General features: G+C 39.0%; 2 protein-coding genes across 6 annotated transcripts; both read right to left on the bottom strand.

Annotated features, from left to right (window-relative positions):
• Positions 1-867: 867 nt before the first annotated feature.
• On the bottom strand, positions 868-4,743 carry ccnp (cyclin P). 4 transcript variants are annotated; one of them, XM_008426014.2, is made up of 9 exons: positions 4,533-4,743; positions 3,998-4,123; positions 3,782-3,857; positions 3,365-3,537; positions 3,169-3,267; positions 2,028-2,183; positions 1,713-1,871; positions 1,458-1,636; positions 868-1,346 (listed from the first exon to the last, which is right to left on the bottom strand). In XM_008426014.2, exons 1-9 carry the CDS (start codon positions 4,584-4,586, stop codon positions 1,178-1,180), a joined length of 1,191 nt encoding a protein of 396 aa, XP_008424236.1. In that variant the 5' UTR covers positions 4,587-4,743; the 3' UTR covers positions 868-1,177. The 4 variants fall into 4 exon arrangements, with proteins under 4 accessions (XP_008424236.1, XP_017163666.1, XP_008424237.1 ...); XM_017308177.2 differs by having other exon boundaries at positions 3,365-3,534; XM_008426015.2 differs by lacking the exon at positions 4,533-4,743 and having other exon boundaries at positions 3,769-3,857.
• Positions 4,744-5,966: 1,223 nt separating this feature from the next.
• akt2 (AKT serine/threonine kinase 2) lies at positions 5,967-19,446 on the bottom strand. Of its 2 annotated transcripts, none has more exons than XM_008426012.3 (14): positions 19,028-19,446; positions 17,129-17,283; positions 14,548-14,679; positions 14,363-14,474; positions 13,365-13,518; positions 12,721-12,852; positions 12,547-12,612; positions 12,389-12,457; positions 12,037-12,159; positions 11,247-11,375; positions 10,604-10,818; positions 9,615-9,702; positions 9,416-9,518; positions 5,967-9,279 (listed from the first exon to the last, which is right to left on the bottom strand). In XM_008426012.3, exons 2-14 carry the CDS (start codon positions 17,172-17,174, stop codon positions 9,200-9,202), a joined length of 1,449 nt encoding a protein of 482 aa, XP_008424234.1. In that variant the 5' UTR covers positions 17,175-17,283; positions 19,028-19,446; the 3' UTR covers positions 5,967-9,199. The 2 variants fall into 2 exon arrangements, with proteins under 2 accessions (XP_008424234.1, XP_008424235.1); XM_008426013.3 differs by having other exon boundaries at positions 19,176-19,446.
• Between the last annotated feature and the right edge of the window lie 71 nt (positions 19,447-19,517).

The raw sequence follows: 19,517 nt of genomic DNA, 5'->3' as shown, positions 1-19,517 counted from the left end.
AAAACCCCGTCGATTTATGTTTATCGCATACACCTGAATAATGTGTAGTTGCGCCACTGGCCCTATGTATATAATATGTAAGACGATATACAAGTTCATCCCAGTAAATTAGACCATTAAAAAGTTCATTTCTATAAATAAAGTGAAACTCAATCACACAAAATCTTTTATTTATGTTCCTTTTATGTGAAAAATGACCTAAACTTGAATTTTCAGTAAACTGAAAGGATACCAAAAATGGATTTTTGAAAAAGCATTTGCTCAGTTGATCGAGTCCTTTCACAATATGCAGAGGCTCTAAACAGTTTTCCTGGCTTGAATGCAAACTATTTGTTGCATACTTTCCCCTTCCTATTTTCTGTCCATTTACTCTTCATTAAAGGCCTAAAACATTGCAAAATGTTACAAGTTAATGTCTACAAGATTGTTGAGCAGACAGTTGTCCAGCAAACAGTTATTGACAATCTCAAAGAGGCCAAGACACAAAATTCAGGCATGGCTTTTTAGAGTGTATTTAAGCATAAGAATGGAAAGTTAAGTGGAAGAAAAATGTAGTGTAAAAATTTACACCAACAGTGATAGAAGCTCCAAGAGGTTTGCAATGATACATTTCATAAAGATTTTTTAACATAAAAATTAGCTAAAATTTGGTAGAAATGTTTTCCATAAAAATGTTCTTTCCTCATGACATGAGTAATTTTGTGAAGTGCACTTATCCATACCAGATCAAAACACATTACTGCCAGTAAGAAAAAAAAAAAAAAGTTAGCAAAAAATGTTAAGCTTAAGCCCAATAATGGAATTCATATTTTTCTGTATAGCTGTAAAACCACGAGACCCCCCCCCCAAAACAAAACAGAAAAAGCAAAACATTGCAGCAGACTTTATTTTACATTAAAAAGATTTCATACAACTTGACAGACAACCCACATCCTCTCCGCAAAAGACAACACATTAGTACAATTAAAGTATTTTCTAAATTGGCTGCAAGTTATTATAAAACAAACTTTGCTACATTCTCGGCTAAATCCCATGCAAGGAAACACACAATTTGTCAACATTCAGCATGAAATTTCTCACACTTCTGACCCTTACTCTGCAGCTCCTTATAAAACACAAGTGATATTAGTTCAGATTGAGCTCAGGCCGAGAACTCGTGGTGTCCAAGTCAGAGATGTCAACTGCAAACACTCAGCAGACCTGCAGCATTATTCAGACCAGGGTGTCTACTGACTTGCAATGTCTTTGGGGATGAATATTTAATAAAAGTAGCACAGGTCTCTTGGGAGCTGGCTTTGGCTGCAGCACTAGCTAGAATATGCATGATCCTCAGCAGAGTAGGCTCACTGAAAAAGCAGCATAACAAATAAATTCAGAACAAAATGAAGAACTATTTTCACAAGAGGTACAACATATTTGGTCACCATGCACAAACAGAAGATTGACAAATTGCACACCTGCCAACATGGACGCTGGAAGCCAGACACCATGCAGCCTCTCCCTCTGGCGTCGGACATTCCTGCAGAACTTGGCGGGCCAAGCAGAGGGCTGCGCCAGCCAGCTGTACAGGCAGAAACACCACACACTGGGCCTCCAGCAGAGAGAGTTCTAGTAGATAACGAGCCATCCACACCACCTATAGGCACAAGTGACCGCTCAGACTCCACCAGCATGCAACAGCAGGTGGAAGATGACACACGATGTGGTTTTACCGCAGCACTGCAGCGAGCGACAGAGGCAAACAGGAGGAGGAAGTGCAGCGGGGGACTGAAGGACAGATCAAACTTGAGCGCACACAAAACTTTGCGTTCCATTCGCAGAAGCTGATGCTTTGTGTAGGTGTGGTCCATCAAGCTGCAGAGTCCAGACACCTGGAAATGTCACAAAAATACTTTAGAACAAAAGCTTTTCAAAAACATGCCTCATCGATTCCAATAGTCTGTTGAGTTTTACAATGAATGGACCATTTATTCGGACATGCTAGCCAGCTCCAGTTTCTATAGTTGGGCAGGAGTGAGGCAGCGTACCTCTGGAAGGAGGCTCTCCCCTTTCTTTGCAGCAAGAAAGAGGCAAACCATGCCCAGGAGCTGAAGGTTGGCTACGGACACCTTCAGCTGTCGCAGGGAGCGGTTGAGGAGGTGCATCGCTAGGTAGAGAGTCTCTTCCTGGAACTGTAGCAGCTCCTGACAGGAAGTAAGCATTGTCTTTATTAAAGATCAGTGGTTAATTTAGGTATTGTCAAACCTGAAGCACTTTTTGCTAAATTCTTTATTTACTCCTAGGTACAGGTTAGTCTACGTCAGTGGTTCTCCCACACCTTTACAGACTGATGATACAACTAGACTGCTTTTTCAGCCTGTTTTATGTAATGAAGGGGAAGGTGTGGACTAACTCACTGGCACCACATACAGTTCTAGGACAAAGTGTGTTTATGTTTTCAACTTTTAAGATTGAAAAAGTTGAAAACTTTTTCAATCTTAAAAGTTTCACTCCTAGTTTGAAGCTAGGAAAAAAAAATCCCTTGACATTTTGAGTGGTAGAGCGTCCCCCACGAACTCCAACTTAAAAATCCAAAATGTTCACCTTGCAAATAGAAACTTAGCAGTGGGTGGAGTTTTAGATTTTTATGGCACTTGGTGGCCTCTACCGACAGCCACCAATCAGAATAATGGAGCAAGAAGGGGGAAGACACACTGCAAAGACCTCAAGCTAAGGAGAAACTGAGGACAGCTGCATGTAGGGCTCCTTCACAGCACAACAGCTGAAGTTTTGAAGTCATTTTTCTGCTGCATTAGATCACAAACCGAAGTACAGTATGTGTAAAATAAGCCTGGCTTGGATTGTAAATGACAATCTGGTCACTTGAGCACATTCATTGTCCAAAGCTGGTTCAATAACTTGGACTCAGGTTAGGTTTCACTCAATATTATTCCTTACTCAAAAATTGGATTTGAGTGGTAAATGGAAAACAGTACAATTACCGACACTTTCAAGTTAAACAGCATGCATTTGTATTCACTTGGCAAATTATTAATATTTTTCTACATACCTTATAAACCCAGCCCACTGTTGATACATGTTGCTAACCATGCCTTTAAGCTGATGTGATGGAGGTTCTCTACAATGATTTGTTGAGCTTTTATGTTGACAAAGAAAACCACCACTCACATGAACCTGAATGATCCACTCTACTAGGATAGCTCGAGTAGCATCAGTGAAATGGCCAGGGAGATCAGGATTGGGAAAGGAGCACTGCATTTGAGTTCTCTACAGTGTGGAGGGTGGAGGGAAGCAAAACAAGAAAAACATCTTTAAATGAAGCAATTGCTGTTTAGCAAATTGTTCCAGCCCTCGTGTTTCTCACCATCATGTCCAAGAACATGTCCCAGGCATATGTTCGATCCCAAATAAGGTCCAGATTCTCAAGTGCCATCTCAACTTCGTGTCTCAGTAAGCTGGGAACCAGGGTGTGTAGGTTGTGAAGCCCCTGCAGGTCGTGTGGGTAGAGGAGCACTGGATCCTCCACAGAACCATCTGCTGCACAGGGAGAAAAAGACCACAGAAAAGCCTTTTCATTTTTAAACAAAAACTGCAAAATACTCTTACATGGAGCCTTTGGCTACTCATTTTTAATTTACAATTAAACCCCCACTGAAATCAAAACTTTTTACATAACTGAAAAACACCCTGCTAGAATCATGCTCCCCCCATTACTTATTTGTAGTGCACAAACATCTCAAAGTGGACAGACCCGGAAGTGTCTAAAACCTGAAGACACTACCAGCCTTGCATGTCCTGCTATCCTCATGGAAACCCATGATGATGACTTCACTGGTTTGCGTCGACGGCCTCCTGTCCTGTAGAAAAAGTTGGGCTGCTTAGATATCCAAGCCGTCATGGTTTGGTTCAGAACACAAGGTGAGTGGGAGAAGGGTTTGGGGAGAGAAACAAATCAGCCGCTTTAGGATGAAAGTGGTAAACAGGACAGCAGGCCTACCCATCTGTGCTCTGGTTCCATTTTGACTGGGGCAGTTCTGGACTCCTCCACTTCTACAGGCTGACGGCGATCTATAGGCCCACAGGCATTAGCCCAAGTTCTTAGTGGGGCTCTCCTCTCATCCGCCTGAAGGGACAACAGATTGTCTCTGCTCATATCATGGACATTTCTTTAAATGCCTACCACCTTGCATCTTTTGCAGGATGTTTGCAGAAATTTACGTTGGTTTCTGCTCTGGCCAAATTAATCAGAGACTCTAACACCTGAGATCAACTAAACAAAAGGTCCCCCCCATCACATTTAAAAAAAATAAACCCATCTAAGCTTGAGATTTCACCAAAATGAGAAAAGGCCACATAAATTTATAATTTACATTTAGAAACAGTTTTGATACATTTCCTTCCTTTTCCTGTCAAATTGTTTGAAGATTGCTAAGCATATAGAAAACAAGTTCAAGTGGGTTGTATTCATAGCGATTGGCAAATTACATCCGGTGATGCCATGGGACTGGATCTGATGAACACACACCGCTCACCTTCTTGTGTAAGTCCAACGGGGCCTTGGAGTCGCAGAACCCGGTCCTGGCCATGGTGACAGCCGGAGACAGAGTTCCCGTGTCGGGGCCGCTGCAGCTACTTACAACGGAGTCCAGGGGAGGCCTGGCAGGAGAAAGGAGCCACGCTGCCTGGAGCGACGCTAATAAACACAGCTGGAAGACACTGATTGGCTTTCAACATCCGGTGGGTTCAAGGCAAGCGATGATTTATTAAAGAATTGACGCTTCTTAAAAAAATAAAAAAAAAAAAAAAAAAAAATATATATATATATATATATATAATTTTTTTTTTAGTTGCACAACTTTCCCCTTTCAGAAAGTACGATCATTTTCATTTCATTTTTTTCTTCTAGCATTTTCTTTCGATTATGTCACTTTGTAATTCTTTTCCCCCTCTATTTGCATTATTCAACTTAAGTTCACCCCTCCACAGAAATCATGTAAATGCAAACATTTAATTGGGATAATCAACAGATGCTAAGTGGAAAGTGGAATACAAGACGGTGTTAAAAGATTTTCCATCCACATTGGCATTCATGACTTAGGTTAATACACCATCAGATATTAGCAATCTGACTTATTGAGCTTTCCATAGAAATCAATGAGATCTGAAAAAAAGTTGGTTTGTCTAGGTATCCTCTGATCCACCTATTTCACTTATTTTTTGCCCTTTGTTGCATATTTGTTCACCTGACTTTTTCCAGGTGTGAAATTGTGCCACCTACTGCTTGTTTTGTGCAGTATGTCAATTTGTATCAGAGGGACGTTGAAATCCAACTTTGACGCAAGTGGTCACTCGTACAGAGCCAGGTTTTGCTGGAGGTTTCTTCCTATTAAATGGGAGTTTATCCTCTACTGTCACTGTACATGATTGATATGAGGGATTGCTGTAAAGATAATGCAACCAATTGTCTACTGTCACTTCATGCTCGTCCAGGATGGGTGTATCGCACAAGTCAATGACTCTATGCAATCTGATGAATTTCCTTAGGAAACATTTTAAGCTATTTTGAATAATAAACTGAACTTGAAGCACTGTTTGATAACTAGGATCAGTTGAAATGTCACTGAATTGAACAAACTTTTATAAAAAGCCATTGAGTGACAGCCGTTGTGAATTGGCACTCAAGATCGCTTCATTAATTACAGTCATAATTAGTCTGATTTTAGTAGAGTCAACTGACACAACAGGCATCAGAACCAAAACAAGGGCAATATTTTTTCAGAAAACATTAAAACCACTTGCATTAAACGAGATTGGACTGTTATCAAGATTGCTCCAATGTCATTTGTGAAAAACAGAAAACACACTTGCTAAAAGATTGGAGATTATAGTTATTGTAACTTAGTAGCATATAACGTGAACAGATTTCTCATTAAGTGAAAGCAGAGCATAAAAAACACAGACACAGGTTTGATCAGTAAAAAGGTTTACTGGCACATTATAGTTGCAAATATAAGCTACCATACTGTAGCAGGTATCACCCGTTACATTGTAAAGTCTTAAAAGGGGGTGGGAATTCCGGCTAGGACAGCGTCCTCCCTTTAAAGATTGTTTTTTTTTTTCATTGCCCTCTGAGCATCAATAAAAAAAAAGAGAGAAATAAAATGTCTCTGTAACACCAGAATCAGGTATGACATTCCTGACCGTTGATCACATTCAGATATACAGAGAAACATGTTAACCATGGTAAAGCTGCAAATCAAACACTACAAAGCTACAGGCCTCCCCTTCTACTAATGCTGCATTCGCCAACAAGCTCCTTTTCCTTTTTTTTAATTTTTTTTATTTTATTTTTGGTATTTACATAATAATGAAGAGGCACTTGTTGTGCCAGTGTACGCCTACAGGAGAGGTCAGGGGTGTTCACTTGCATGTTCAGCTGTGAAGCATTGCTTAAAGCGTGGCCAACAGAGAGGTTCAATCTATGGCTTCACCACCAAGTTTAAAGAGTCCGGCAGCATCCCCTTGTGGCCATGATAGCAATGAAGGCAAATCCACAGTGGAGTCCATCAGTGCAATGGTTCTGATATCGGGCCCTGCCAAAGCAGGACTCCAGGACAGAGTATGATGACTGTGCCTGAGCCAGTGAGAAGAGGTGCTGGAGTTGTTTCAGCGTAAATCAAAGCCATTTGATCACGGTATTGTCTGCAGGAACTGAGGCCACCCCATGGTCTTTGCTGTGTTGAAAAGCTGCTGTTTTTTTTTGTTTTGTTTTTTTCCTGTGTTTGAATCACTACGTTCACTCAAGCATCTAAACAGGCACGCTCTTTCACTCAGTCAAGCACACAAACTTAAAAGTCACCAGCAAACAAGCAAAAATAAAAACTAACTCAAATAAAAATCACACAAACATAAATTAATGTGACAAGAGAGATGTCTTAGAGGACGCTAATTTGTTCATGCAAAACCTTCAAACACGTTAAGTAGTCAATGTTCTGCAATGTCTGTAGGAGAAAGCAGTAAAAGGAGAGTTTTCTTATTATCAGTGCTACTGAGTAAGACTAGCTGCTGTTCTTAACTCAAATACGATCAGGGGAAAATTAAGTTCAGGATTTATGAGGTTTATTTAGTAAAATTTAGGGCAGTTTGTTAATACCTGTGCCTTAAGAATGAAAGGTTATATAAGCAAAATATAAATGACAATTTCTCCATTCCAATGTACATTTTTAAATTGTAATTTAAAAGGACTTTTTGGCTAAATATGGACCTAACCTATCATTTCTCTAATGGCATCCCCTTGAAGTCAAAAAATTAAAGAGTTTAAGAAAAACAAAAACATAAAGAAAGCAGTTCAAAAAAACTTTAATATATTCATATTTTATATAATGTACTTAAAACCAGACAATCTTGTCTTGCAAAATTTGAGAAATAGGTGGACAAAAAGGGAGGAAAACTCAACAAACAAAAACAGGAAACAGAAAAAAAAAATGACGTTCTTTTGTCACGACTTAAATGAATAAAGCGAGATCTTTTCCAGCATCACGACATAAAAGTTTGAGTCAGCTTCTCTCAATCATGTGCCTTCATGACTAAAAGTATGCAGGTTTTCTCTTGAAACTAATACAGCTGATGTTTGGGCAGTTCCTCCTTTTTACAGGTGAATTAAAGGCAGGTCCAACAGGTCACACCTCCGTTGCTTCAAACAACGGACACTTGTGCTCGGACACTTGAGGAAACAAATCAGGTTCTAAATGTGAAATGTTGACTCAAATCAAGAGATAAATGTCCAAAAAGTCACTTTGAATTATTTAGGTTTTTTTTTGTTTAATGAAGGGAGCAATTAGGTTTAAAAATACTTCAAGACGTTGCACTGATATTAAAAAAAAAATATTGCTGAATAACCATCTCAGCAAGGGAGGAAGTTTTACAGAACAAAATACAGAGTAAATGCTTAAAACAGGACATTTTCTGGACAGGTCCAGGAAAACTGGGGTCAGAGTTTTATTCAGTCTTTATCAATATGTACACATGGAGAAACTAACCTGGATCTTCTTTCTACAAAACCAGAGACTAGCTGGAAACCGAGTTTACTAACCTGGACTCCACGTGAATGAGCGCTGCATCACATTAACGAATGCAGTTTCGACAGCAAAGGTAAGCCATGCAATAAGGTCTTGTTTGTTTATCTTGACTGACACAATTTAACAGCCAGCAATCAGAACAGCAATCTTAAACTACACGGCTTCAAAATGAAAAACAGCCCACTGAGTGTGTTGCGTAGTGTGTCCTCTCTCGCCCATGTTCCAGCAAAACGTTTAGTTTAAAAACATGCATAAAAAACGACACAAATGGATGGCTGACGATTCAAACTGTTGTTCACTCGTTCCTCTTGCGCTCTCTCTGCACACACGCATACATTCATATCCTCTCGCCCATCCGCATATACACCCTGTGCAGTGCAAACACCGTAATGGCAACTCTCCTCATCTTCCCCCGTGTCCTTGTCCCCCCCACCCCTCCGCCCGCTGTAGGAAAACCCTACACTTGATTTGTAACAGCAAGTTCCAGAAAGGGCACTTGTTATTTTTATTTTTAATAAAAAAAAAAGATTTAAAAAAAAGAAAAGAAAATTTGAAATATGGCTTTACATTTAAAACCGTAACTAATGAAAAAAAATTTAAAATGTTGTTTTCCCCTCCCTCAAATATTTTTTTCCATTGTCCAAATTCAGATTACACTCTTTAAAATTCTACCAAGTTTGTTGATGTAAATATGTAGTTTAAGCATGGGTCGTTTGTTGTGCGTTAATGTGTGTATGTGTGTGTGTGAGAACATTGGGTACAGCTGGTAAAGATGAGGGACTTGCTGGCATAACCTGGTTTGAAGTGTAAAGGCTTTGATGTGGTGTTGCAGAGGTCCAGCAGGACGTGCAGAGACAAAGCTGCCAGTCTATTCAAACAAACCTGCTGAGCTCGGTCAGGCATGGGCCGTGTGTTGAATTCATACTTTATAAACTATTATTTTCTCTATGATTTACCTGTAATTGTGTCAAAGACAGAATGAAAAATGTGCCTTGTGCCACTTTTTTTTTTTTTTTTGTTTTGTGTCATTTTTTTTATATTCCTCACCAGTGCAAGGGTGCATGTGGGATTGGGATTGTGATTGTGTGCCAGCCTGCCTGCTTGTTCATGAGTCTTAGTGATCATTCCCGTATGCTGGCAGAGTAGGAGAACTGAGGGAAGTGTGTACGCTGATCTGAATCCTCAACATCTAAGCTGTCATCTGGAGTGTACACACAGAGAGTAAGAGAGAGAAGAGAGAGAGAGAGAGGGGGAGGCGGAGGAGACAAACATTGGAAGTTAAAAACAGATGTAAAAGATCAGAGTTACACTCAAAAATTCAAAGCATATTTGCTTACACTTGTCTGGAGGAGTTATTGTAATAGATTGTGCTGTGAACTCATCATCGAAGTAACGGGTGTCTGTCTCTGATGTTACTTGGGGCTTGAAGGGTGGGATAAGCTGAGAAAGTAGACAAAAAGAAAAAAATAATCACTTTACAAACCGCTCGTCTTGTGTTGAATATCACATCACACATTTCTGTTTCAATCCTCTCACTTTTTTTTCAATCACGTCCTGCCAGTTTATCAAGGCAAAGAACTTGTGGGTCATTACATCTTTGGCATCGTCTGGTCCACCTCCAAGCCTGTTAAAGGAAAACAACATTACTATCACCACCACCACGTATGTGCCGGCTATAAATAAACACGCAAACATGGCTATCAGAAACGAGGAGCGAGCGACGCTGACCAGTTTCAAAACAAATTTAGTGCGTGTTTTTTAGTAAGCCTGCAGGCACAGCTCAGGGTGCTAATATTAGCAGTTCTCCTGTGACTGGCAGAAACATGGGGACTTGACCAAAACAACAATCAATTATGTGCCTGTTTAAGACCATTACCCAGAACCGAAAACAATCAGCGAGGTACATGGGCTGCAATAACATTATTACTCTGTTTGTAGCTGAGCTGCCAAGCACACTCAGCAAAGCATTAACTACAGCAAAGTGTCAAACCCAAATAAAGAACATTTTCTGAGGCTTTACAGCTCTTTCTGTGGGAGATTAATCTATCAGCGGATGAATGAGCACAAACAGCAAATCTAATTTTATTCTTGTATTTTTAAATCACCAAATCCCAACATGAACATTTACTCCTCCTTAAACAGTCCAACAAAAGAGATGATAACACACGGAGACAGAATTTTAAATGACAAAATAGAGACTAGTAAATTGCATTTTCAAATAAAAATAAACATTTTGCTTTATGCCTGGTTGTTTTCCTGGGCATATTTCCGAACCTCTATTGTTTCCACTCAGAACCAAAGCTGAACCAGATTACCAGGAAATCGGCCCAGGTCCTGATAGGGAGGCACATTTTCTGCTAAATTAAGTTCGACAGGATGTTTTTTATATTCAAATTTTGTTGATAAAATCAGTTTTTCAAACTTTCACAGCTGGAATAGCTTAGTTTTAAATCATACCTGCAAAATTTCCTTTATTTGTTAATATATGCTATGAGTTATGAACTACAGCGAATCAGATCACCAACCTTTGTTTGGGATCTTTTTTCAGCAGGCCTGCCAGCAGGGCCTTGCCCTCCGGCGCCAGGGTCTTCGGGAAGCGGATCTCCTCCATGAGGATGAGCTCAAACAGACGCTCGTGGTCCTGGTTGTAGAACGGTAACCGACCACACATCATCTCATACATCACCACTCCCAGTCCCCACCAGTCCACGGCGCGGCCATAGTCGTTGTCCTCCAGTACCTGATGGAGAGCAGACAAAAAAAGGGAACATTCAATTACGAAAGAAAACAAACTTAAAAAAAAAAAAAAAGGAAGTAGCCATGAAGACCTTTTGTTCTCTGGTTACGTTGCCACTTTAAATAGAATCGCTTCACATAAAGTTAAAGAACAAATCTTAATAATTTAACAATAGACATACACGTGAACGCTAACTACTACCATAGTTTATGAGTTTATGATACCTCACAAAGCAAAATATATAAATTCTTTTTTCTAATGATAGTAATGAGAGATATAAATGAGTTTAAATGATATGATGTTTACTCAGTGTTACTCTCTATGTATCATTTCCCCTTTTTCTTGGCTTTTCAGGTATCATTTTTTAAAACGTCACCCTACCAACACGTTTCTGTTTCCTTTTCTGATCACCAGAACGACGAAGGCTTTACCTCTGGCGCCAGGTACTCTGGAGTTCCACAGAAGGTTTTCATGGTGGCACCGTCTGTAATTCCCTCCTTGCACAGCCCAAAGTCTGTTATCTTTATGTGGCCGTCTTTGTCCAACATCAGGTTCTCCAGCTTCGCATGAAAAGATCCAATTTAAAGTTAAATCACTTCAGCAGTATGGCTGGCAGAGAAATGGAAAGTCTAGAGAAAGCTTTTCTCCTGCACCATCTATATCTGTTTCTCTGAAGGCTGATCTGCTGATTATGATTTTTACGGTTTCTGATTTGGCTTTCTGAGGACTGTAACACTTAAGAGAAGATATATGCTGCAGGTTCTTAGATTCTACAGAAAATTAAGGAGATGCAGGATTATTGCTAGAATAAAAACATATTCCCTTCACATATTCTTGGAGTTTTGTTAAAACTACAAAACTGCATCTAAAAGCATCTGTCAATGGGCCCATAAGTCCCAGTAAGGTTTATTTTATATGAAGAAAGATAAAAATCCACAAACATAATGAGCTGATTTATTGCCTGAAACTTGACCATTTCAGTTCACTGCCTGACTGATTAGTTTCAAATAGAGATGCACCAATGACTTTTAAACCAACAACTGTTCAAAGTTCAAACTGAAAGAGGAATAACTGAGCTTCGGCTTAAAATGCTGCAGTTTCACGCTGCAAAAAAAAAATCTCTCCCCGTCCCTCTTGAAACTCAACAGCAGTCCAACCACTCTGAACAGTTTACATGTATTTATCACAATCTGTGCATCATTAAATCAAGAAACGAATTACCTTTAAGTCCCTGTAAACGACATTGCGTGAGTGTAGATACTCCAGTGCTGATACTATTTCTGCACCATAGAACCGTGCTCTATCTTCTGTGAATATCCTGTCCCGGGATAAGTGAAAGAAGAGCTGCAAAAGAAATAACAATTTAAAAAATAATAATAATCTACAAGTCAAGTGTAAGAATCTGAATATTCAACATTTAACATCGTCTTAAAAACAGAAAAAGTAAACACGACATTTGCTAGATTTTATTTTTTACAGCATAACTGAATTTTAAAGCTGACTACTTTTCATTTCAACCTCCACAACAGTAATATAGAGCTGTGATAACAAAAGGGAGAAAAGGAAGCCTTACTTCTCCTCCATTTGCATACTCCATCACAAAGCATAGCCGGTCGTGTGTTTGAAATGCATATTTTAGTGTCTGAAGAAGAGAGGAAAATGCATGACTGGGTTTGAGGGATAAAACAGTCTAATGCTTGCAGACAAACAGCTCAAGTACAGGTGACCCACCGTTAGAAAAGGATGCCGTGTGTTTTGGAGAACTCTGCTCTCTGTAACTGTGTGAGCCACCTCATCCTACATGAACACACACACACGCGATTTTAGTCCATGCAGTGACCGAAAAACAACATACTACTTCTCTAACACAGTTTAAACCAACGGCTTTAATGTGATAGGATTTACTTTAGCAATGATGACTTCTTTGCGAAGGATTTTCATGGCGTAGTACATCCCCGTAGCTTTCTCCTTAACCAAGATCACTTTTCCAAACGTCCCTTTGCCCAGCAGCTTCAGGTAGTCAAAGTCACTCATGGTCTGGAGAAGAAAAGATGCATCTGTTTACTGTCCAGCTAGTCTGAACTACTTTCTGTTTTCTAATGTATTTTCAACCAGAATCAATAAACTGGACATTATTTCAAACACCGGATGATGGTCGATGGATCTGTTCCAGTTGTGTGCTAGAATTATTATTTTTTCATTCTGATATGTTTGCATTGGATGCAACATTTACTGAATACAATTTGAGTAAAGCTTGAGGAAAAAGAGAGATTAAGAAATATTTAACAATAGATATAAAGCTAAGACAATCAGTCTAATAAATAAAATCTATAAAATCAAAGTCAATTTCAGGTTAAGAATCAACGCAAAAAAAAAAAAAGATAAAACATTTTGCTCCTCTTTTTATTTAAAGAATGCCCCCACCACCGCCAAAAAAAGGCTTTGAGAAAGAGGCTTACAGTTTGAACAACTTGCTCAATAAAGATGAGCTTAGCTGGACAAACACAGCAAGCGATTGGCTGCCAGGCACTGCTTGAGCAAATACTAACCACTTTTGAACGGGATTTGCACATAGCAATCTCCATCTCCTCTGCGCCGGTGCTGTCACTGGGCGAGCCAAATTTTATCTCCATGGGCTCCTCGTCCTGCTGCTGACTCTTCAAGCTGTTTGCTACTGTCTGGATCACCTGCATCCATTCCTCCCTGACCCGGAAGGAAGCAGACATTGACCTCGTCAAGTCGAATCTTATCCCACGACTAAATGAGTCGGTGAAATGAAATCAAGTGACTGTGTGTGATATACTTTTAAAAGTGAGATGAATGTTAAACTAAACAGTCCAAAATTCAGGGTTAATATGTGATCAACCAACCTAAGTTTGGAGGATAATCTTTGTGTTTTTCAGCACGGAGCTTCTGGGATTTTCTACCCAATGACAATTTCTTCAGTTGGAGTTAAATAATCAGGTCTAATCTGGCACTGAATCCAATTTTAAGCAGGATGGATGTTCCTACTTTCATAAACTACAAGGATTTATCTCTACGTAACAAAAACCACTTCAGTGTGTTAAAATTTGCTCTGTGTCTTTCTATCTTTACTTCCTTTAAAAGAAGTCAAAGTCATCAACAATCAAACATGTTAAACATAGTGCTGCAATGACACTGTAAACATGTGGTTTACGTTCTCATACATGTGGTGAGGAGCTCAGAAACGATGTTTGTCGGCTGTGTGTAATAACAGGCCGTCTAGTCGACATCCCGACAAATGTTTCACAGAGCTGACGTTTCCTTCTTTAAATGATTTCAGCTGACATACATGTTTATATGCGAAATAATAACATGCAAATATTTAGCTCATGTTTCAGCATGAGAGGTTTCAGTTTCGATTCACCGCAGAAATAGAAGAAATGTTTTTATATTTAAACTTTTTTTTTTCTTCCCCGCTGGGTCAGTGTGGTTATTTTTTTTGCATTTGTAAACTGAATTTTAAGTTGTTAAGAATTTTTTTTTTTACCCATTTCATTAAGGTCAAATTTATGACGAGTCTTACCTCTCGCTGTTGGTCTCCACATGGAAAGTCCGCTCTATAACAGTGGTCCACTGCAGACATCGAATTACAAATGTGTTGGGCTTGGGGCGCTCCGTCTTCATCAGCTGGCACTCTACAGATCACAGATACATCAGACACTCCAGACAAGACATGAAAACACAACAGCAGCCGGACGGGAAGCCAACCTGCGACGGAGAAGTTGTTGAGCGGCGGCAGGCTGAGGTCACTGGACACCTCCGGCTTGTCTTTGTATCCGATAAAGGATCCATCGCTCTTCAGGATGAAGTAGCGAGGTCGCCATGTTTTGATGTATTCACCTGGACACAAAAACACCAGAGATTGTGTGTCGGCGTTTCACCACTTCTTCTCTTGATATTTCTTTAATAGAAGGATGGTTTGGACTTTAGAGTGAAGTTTCAAGAAAGTATCAGTCATAGTTCACTCATCTCTAACAGAACAATGTCTTACTGCCATTAACTTTTAAAAAAAGTGAATAAATCTTCAGAAGAGAGTAAGGCTAACAGCTAGTCAGAAGAACCAACTACTTTAGTATCTTAAAAATGTTTCTCCATAGGATACATTGCTACGTCAGTCCCTCCAGGAAGTTGTGGCATTGTGATTGCAACTATTACTGCTCCTTCACTCATAATTCGCAAATTTTGCGCAGACTTCAAGTTTTCACCAGTCATCGCAACTTTTCCACAAATCTGACCAATCACCTGAACGCTTTGCGTATTCTCTGATGAATTTTGACCTATGCCTGAGGCCCCTTAACTTTCTGTCTCACAATGTCTCTTGAAAGCAGAACCAGCAAGATGAAAGCGAGTTTTATGCTAAACTGTAACATCTTTTTTTCTTTTTTTTTATTGCAAAAGTGACTTTGAGATGCTCTGCGGGGTTTTTTATACTGTGTAAACTTATCTTGTTAACGTCAACGGACAATATTGAATTATTCTTCTGCACTTTGACAACTCCTCAGGATGTAATTTCATTGGCATTAAGGGCGCAATTTATACAAGTTAATTGAAAACGTTATTCGAGCTCAAAATTTCAACTATGTTATGATGTTTTCTTTTTTGTGTGCAACGATTTCAATTTTTTGAAGACCATATTATGGCAAAAATAAAGCTAAAAAATGAAATTTTGATTGCGATTTTTTGAAAAAAGTGCAGCAAAATCAGTAACGTTAGACCATGATCACAAAAATACATCTCAACACCCTGGAAGGACGACTAGAGAAGGGAATATTAATTGTTCCAGTCTCTCTAAAGACTGTCTTTAGGTTTGTTATCGTTCTCTAAGTCGAAAACATCCATGTGTTCATAGTAAGGTTTCTCTAACAGATGATGGTTGAATCATTTTGACTGATCAGTGGATGAATTAATCTAGATATTTCCAACCCAACTAAGAAACATATGGCCTTATTTTACGAGAGGTAAGGTAACTGAAGCTACTACCTTCCCAAAATTTCTCTTGACAAAATGTGAAAGTATCCCTTTAAGTTTTCTCTTTGAACTTTAAAAACTAATGTGGAGTCCATTTCCATGGGAAATGCTGACTTCTGACATGTAGTTCATGTCAGAACGTGTAGTTCTGACATGAACTACACGTTCTGACATGTAGTTCATGTCAGAACGTGTAGTTCTGACATGAACTACACGTCATTCGTTGTTTAGCAATCTATAGCCCACTTCATATCAGTTCCCCATCTTATGATGAGAGGTGTGGAAGAAATTTATTTTCTGGAGATTGAAACTTTACTCCTGGGATGAGAGCAATAATGACATATTATATATGCCCCAGTTCACTGTGTGCCATTAAGTTTACTGACATAAATATTGTGAACCCATTAAATGATGCCAACAGAAGGAGAAGAAAAAAGAAACGGTGAAATACAAGGATAGACAGCGTACTAATACATTGTAAGGAGAACATTGTAAAGAGACAGCGTTGCTTTTTTTCTGTCTGACAGCTCAAACATTAAAGCTGAAAAACAGCCTTTTAGTAATGACTACCACAAGCAGGAAAATAACTTCAAAAAATAGCTTTAGTTTGGCACTGAGCTACCAAACCGTGACAATGTGACATCAGAAAAACATCAACGAAGCGAGCTTAATATTTCTGACATGAACTACACGTCATTCGTTGTTTAGCAATCTATAGTTTGTATGTATGTTGAAAATGGAGCCAACAATACTCATAAATATAAAGTTTTCACACATTTGTTGAGTATTCTTTTTTTTGACACAAAATTATTTAAAAAGTCTTCCCCCCCCCCCTTTTTTGTTATAATAAAGGCTAATGGAGCTTTTTTTTATATATATAATTTTACTGTCAAGGTATTAGTAGTCAGGCTAACTTCCTATTTGATTGTTTCTTGGAAACAACACAATCCACAGAACAAAACAGATCAATGAATTGTTGAAGCTCATCACTTTAAAAAATTGCAAGAAACTTAAAAGAAAGCTAAATGGCAAAATGTACTACATTTTATGGTGCTTTTAAAGTTATATCGACCACTCAAAACACTCTACACTCGTCAAATTCACCCAAACCCACTCACTAATGTGCACACCTCCAGCAAAAAAAAAAAATTGTTTCTCAATAGCAGAAGGTTCAGACTCTCTGTATGAATGGAAGTGAAGAATAAGGAGCTGGTTTTCATTAGGCTACTATTTCATGCCGTATGTAACACACATATGAATGCCAATATATTTTGCTACTGTATATTCAAATATTTTATGATAGGCGCAAAGAGCCTCTTACCTCTCTTGTGGAGCCATCCTTCTTTAACAACAGTGACTTCATCCATGCTGGGGCAGAAGACTGTTGGGGTAGGTAGGGGGCTGCAGGGAAGCTGATGGAAACTGGTCTTATTAGGTAAGTGCCTCACAGTAGCTTAAGATTATATGATACAACACCTGGAGGACAAAACAAAAAAATAAAAAAAACAAGACTTGTGAAGAAAAACAAACCATTGATTAAAAACGTAAGCATCTTATAAAGAGATTAGGAGAGCACTCTAAACATGTATTTGTAATCGACATTAGAAAACAGCTAACAGAAAAAATAGCTACGGGCCATAGAGACATAAAGAAAAAGAGAAAAAAAACAAAAACAAACAAGACACAGAACCCAAAAGAAGTAAAACTACAACCTTTGAGACAAAGGTTAAGACATAAAGTGAAAGCAATGAATGAAGGCAGCATATTTTCTCTCACATGTCTCTGAGAGCTGTCAACATAGCAACCTACTTGGAAAATAAATCACCTTCTTAAGCACTCTGGTGTCCTGAAATACAACTCCACAACACTGAAAACTGCTGAAATCTGCACACCATCATCATAAACCAGTCGGGTTGATCATGCATAGCTGCATATCGTAACCTTGGTCTTCTAACCTTTATGGTATAGCTAAAAAAAAACAACAAAAAAAACATGGCTGCTGTTTTTGAATTCCAGTGGTGCCATGTAAACCTTATAAGGAGCTCCAAGTCAATGATCAAACAGAGAGAAAGATACACTGCTCTTCATTTAAAATGCAACGATCTTCTTTTTTGATTTTGGTAAATGTTAGTGGACAGCCCCGGATCCAGGGTCAACCCAGAATCAACAGCTTAAGTTAGATAATAGGTTTACCAGAATTTCAGGGAAATTCTGTGAAAATTACAGAGCTGAGTGTTTGTAGCTCACACAATAACAGAAACTGCTTTACAGAGCTAAAAGCAGTTAAGAAAACACATTAGAAAAGATATAGAGTGGTACACTGGAGAACGACACAAATAAATAAAGACAACAAAAACACAATATAATATAAAAAGATAATATGTTAGGCTTCAAAAAATCTTTAGTTATAATAAAAACAATTAATGCAAACATGAAAATATTGGGGAAAAATTCAAATCAATCATACATGTCAACATATTGCTTGTTACTTCCATTTTTCGTAACCAATGTTGAAATAAAATAATTATTAAAATCACCTAAAAGCCATATTGAGCAGACACGTTTTTAGTTTTCTTTTTGAAAACATACAGCCGCAAAGGCTGTTTGAACTGCTTTGTTTACCAAGATAAAAACAGATAAGGCTTCTCTCGACTTCAGACCTTTTATAGCTCCCCATAGTTATCTACGCTGTGAGTGCACAGAGTACTACTAGGTAATTGCTTTTTGAGATAATAAATAAGAAAGCCAACCTTTCACTGTAAACAGGTTTGTCCTCGCAAAGAAAAAAAAACACATGACAGTTGCTTAAGTTTACGCAATATTGTTTTGCGGCTTTAAAACCACAACTAAGCAGGGGAAGAAACTGAACACATATAGACAGCAAATAATGCGTAAAACTACCTTTATTACAAAACCCATACATTACTACAATCAGCCCACTGTAACACAGTAACGTAAACACAGCCACAGCGTTGGAGGGTGGTAGCTAGCTAACATAGTCACCAACCTTTCAGCTTTTAATGTGTGTTTTATTGATGGGTATGACTAATATAACTTTAAAGATATTTCAAACAACATTAAAAAATACGGGCAAAGACCAGAACACTGACCAAGGGCGCATTAAGATCAAACAAGGCATCTAGCCAAAACATATTTTTAAGCTAACAGCTAGTTAGCATGTTAGCCACCTGCGCTAGTTCTCATTAATATCTACCCTTACCTCGACTTCGGAGGCAAAAATATATCCGCAACCGTGGCTTTCCGAAGAACCTCTGAGCTAAGCTGCACGATGCGCCGACAAGTTACGGTTGGGAGCTTGTGTGTACTGAACTCTGTCAATGATCACACAGCTTTAGCGCACTGCTCACCGAGCTTGTTTTCTTCTCTCGCAGCGGCGGAGACGGGCAGGAGCGGCGGCGTGCTCGGTCAGAAGCTGCGGCACTCTTTTACCTAAGCAAGCAGAGTGGTGTATAAAGTCCACTCAAGTACGTTATTGATGGCCGAACCGAGTTTATAACTTAAGACAAACAAGCCGCTTCTCTCTACGGGTTTAATGCGGTTAGTCGCTTGCTTAGCATAGAAGCCCTCCGTCAGTGTCACTACAACAGCCCTGCAGACGCACACAATGGGAAGTGACGTCCAGTAAGCAGAGGGTCCACTGTACCTGAACGGTCGGTGTGAAAGTACACCACGTACTGCAGTGTGACCTT

This window comes from Poecilia reticulata, chromosome 13, assembly GCF_904066995.2.
Source record: "Poecilia reticulata chromosome 13, P_reticulata-male-v2, whole genome shotgun sequence".
Classification (NCBI taxonomy): Eukaryota; Metazoa; Chordata; class Actinopteri; order Cyprinodontiformes; family Poeciliidae; genus Poecilia; species Poecilia reticulata.
This window is presented reverse-complemented; position numbering and strand designations above follow the sequence as displayed.

Excerpts from the sequence above, each read along its gene's own strand:
- ccnp (XM_008426014.2), bottom strand. The coding sequence starts at position 4,586 with ATGGCCAGGACCGGGTTCTGCGACTCCAAGGCCCCGTTGGACTTACAC. Across the intron at positions 4,124-4,532 it reads CGTTGGACTTACACAAGAAG|GCGGATGAGAGGAGAGCCCC; the intron begins GTGAGCGGTGTG and ends TTGTCCCTTCAG. Across the intron at positions 1,347-1,457 it reads TCCAGCGTCCATGTTGGCAG|TGAGCCTACTCTGCTGAGGA; the intron begins GTGTGCAATTTG and ends CTGCTTTTTCAG.
- akt2 (XM_008426012.3), bottom strand. The coding sequence starts at position 17,174 with ATGGATGAAGTCACTGTTGTTAAAGAAGGATGGCTCCACAAGAGAG. Across the intron at positions 12,160-12,388 it reads AGTATGCAAATGGAGGAGAA|CTCTTCTTTCACTTATCCCG; the intron begins GTAAGGCTTCCT and ends TTTCTTTTGCAG. Across the intron at positions 10,819-11,246 it reads CAGAGTACCTGGCGCCAGAG|GTACTGGAGGACAACGACTA; the intron begins GTAAAGCCTTCG and ends GCTCTCCATCAG.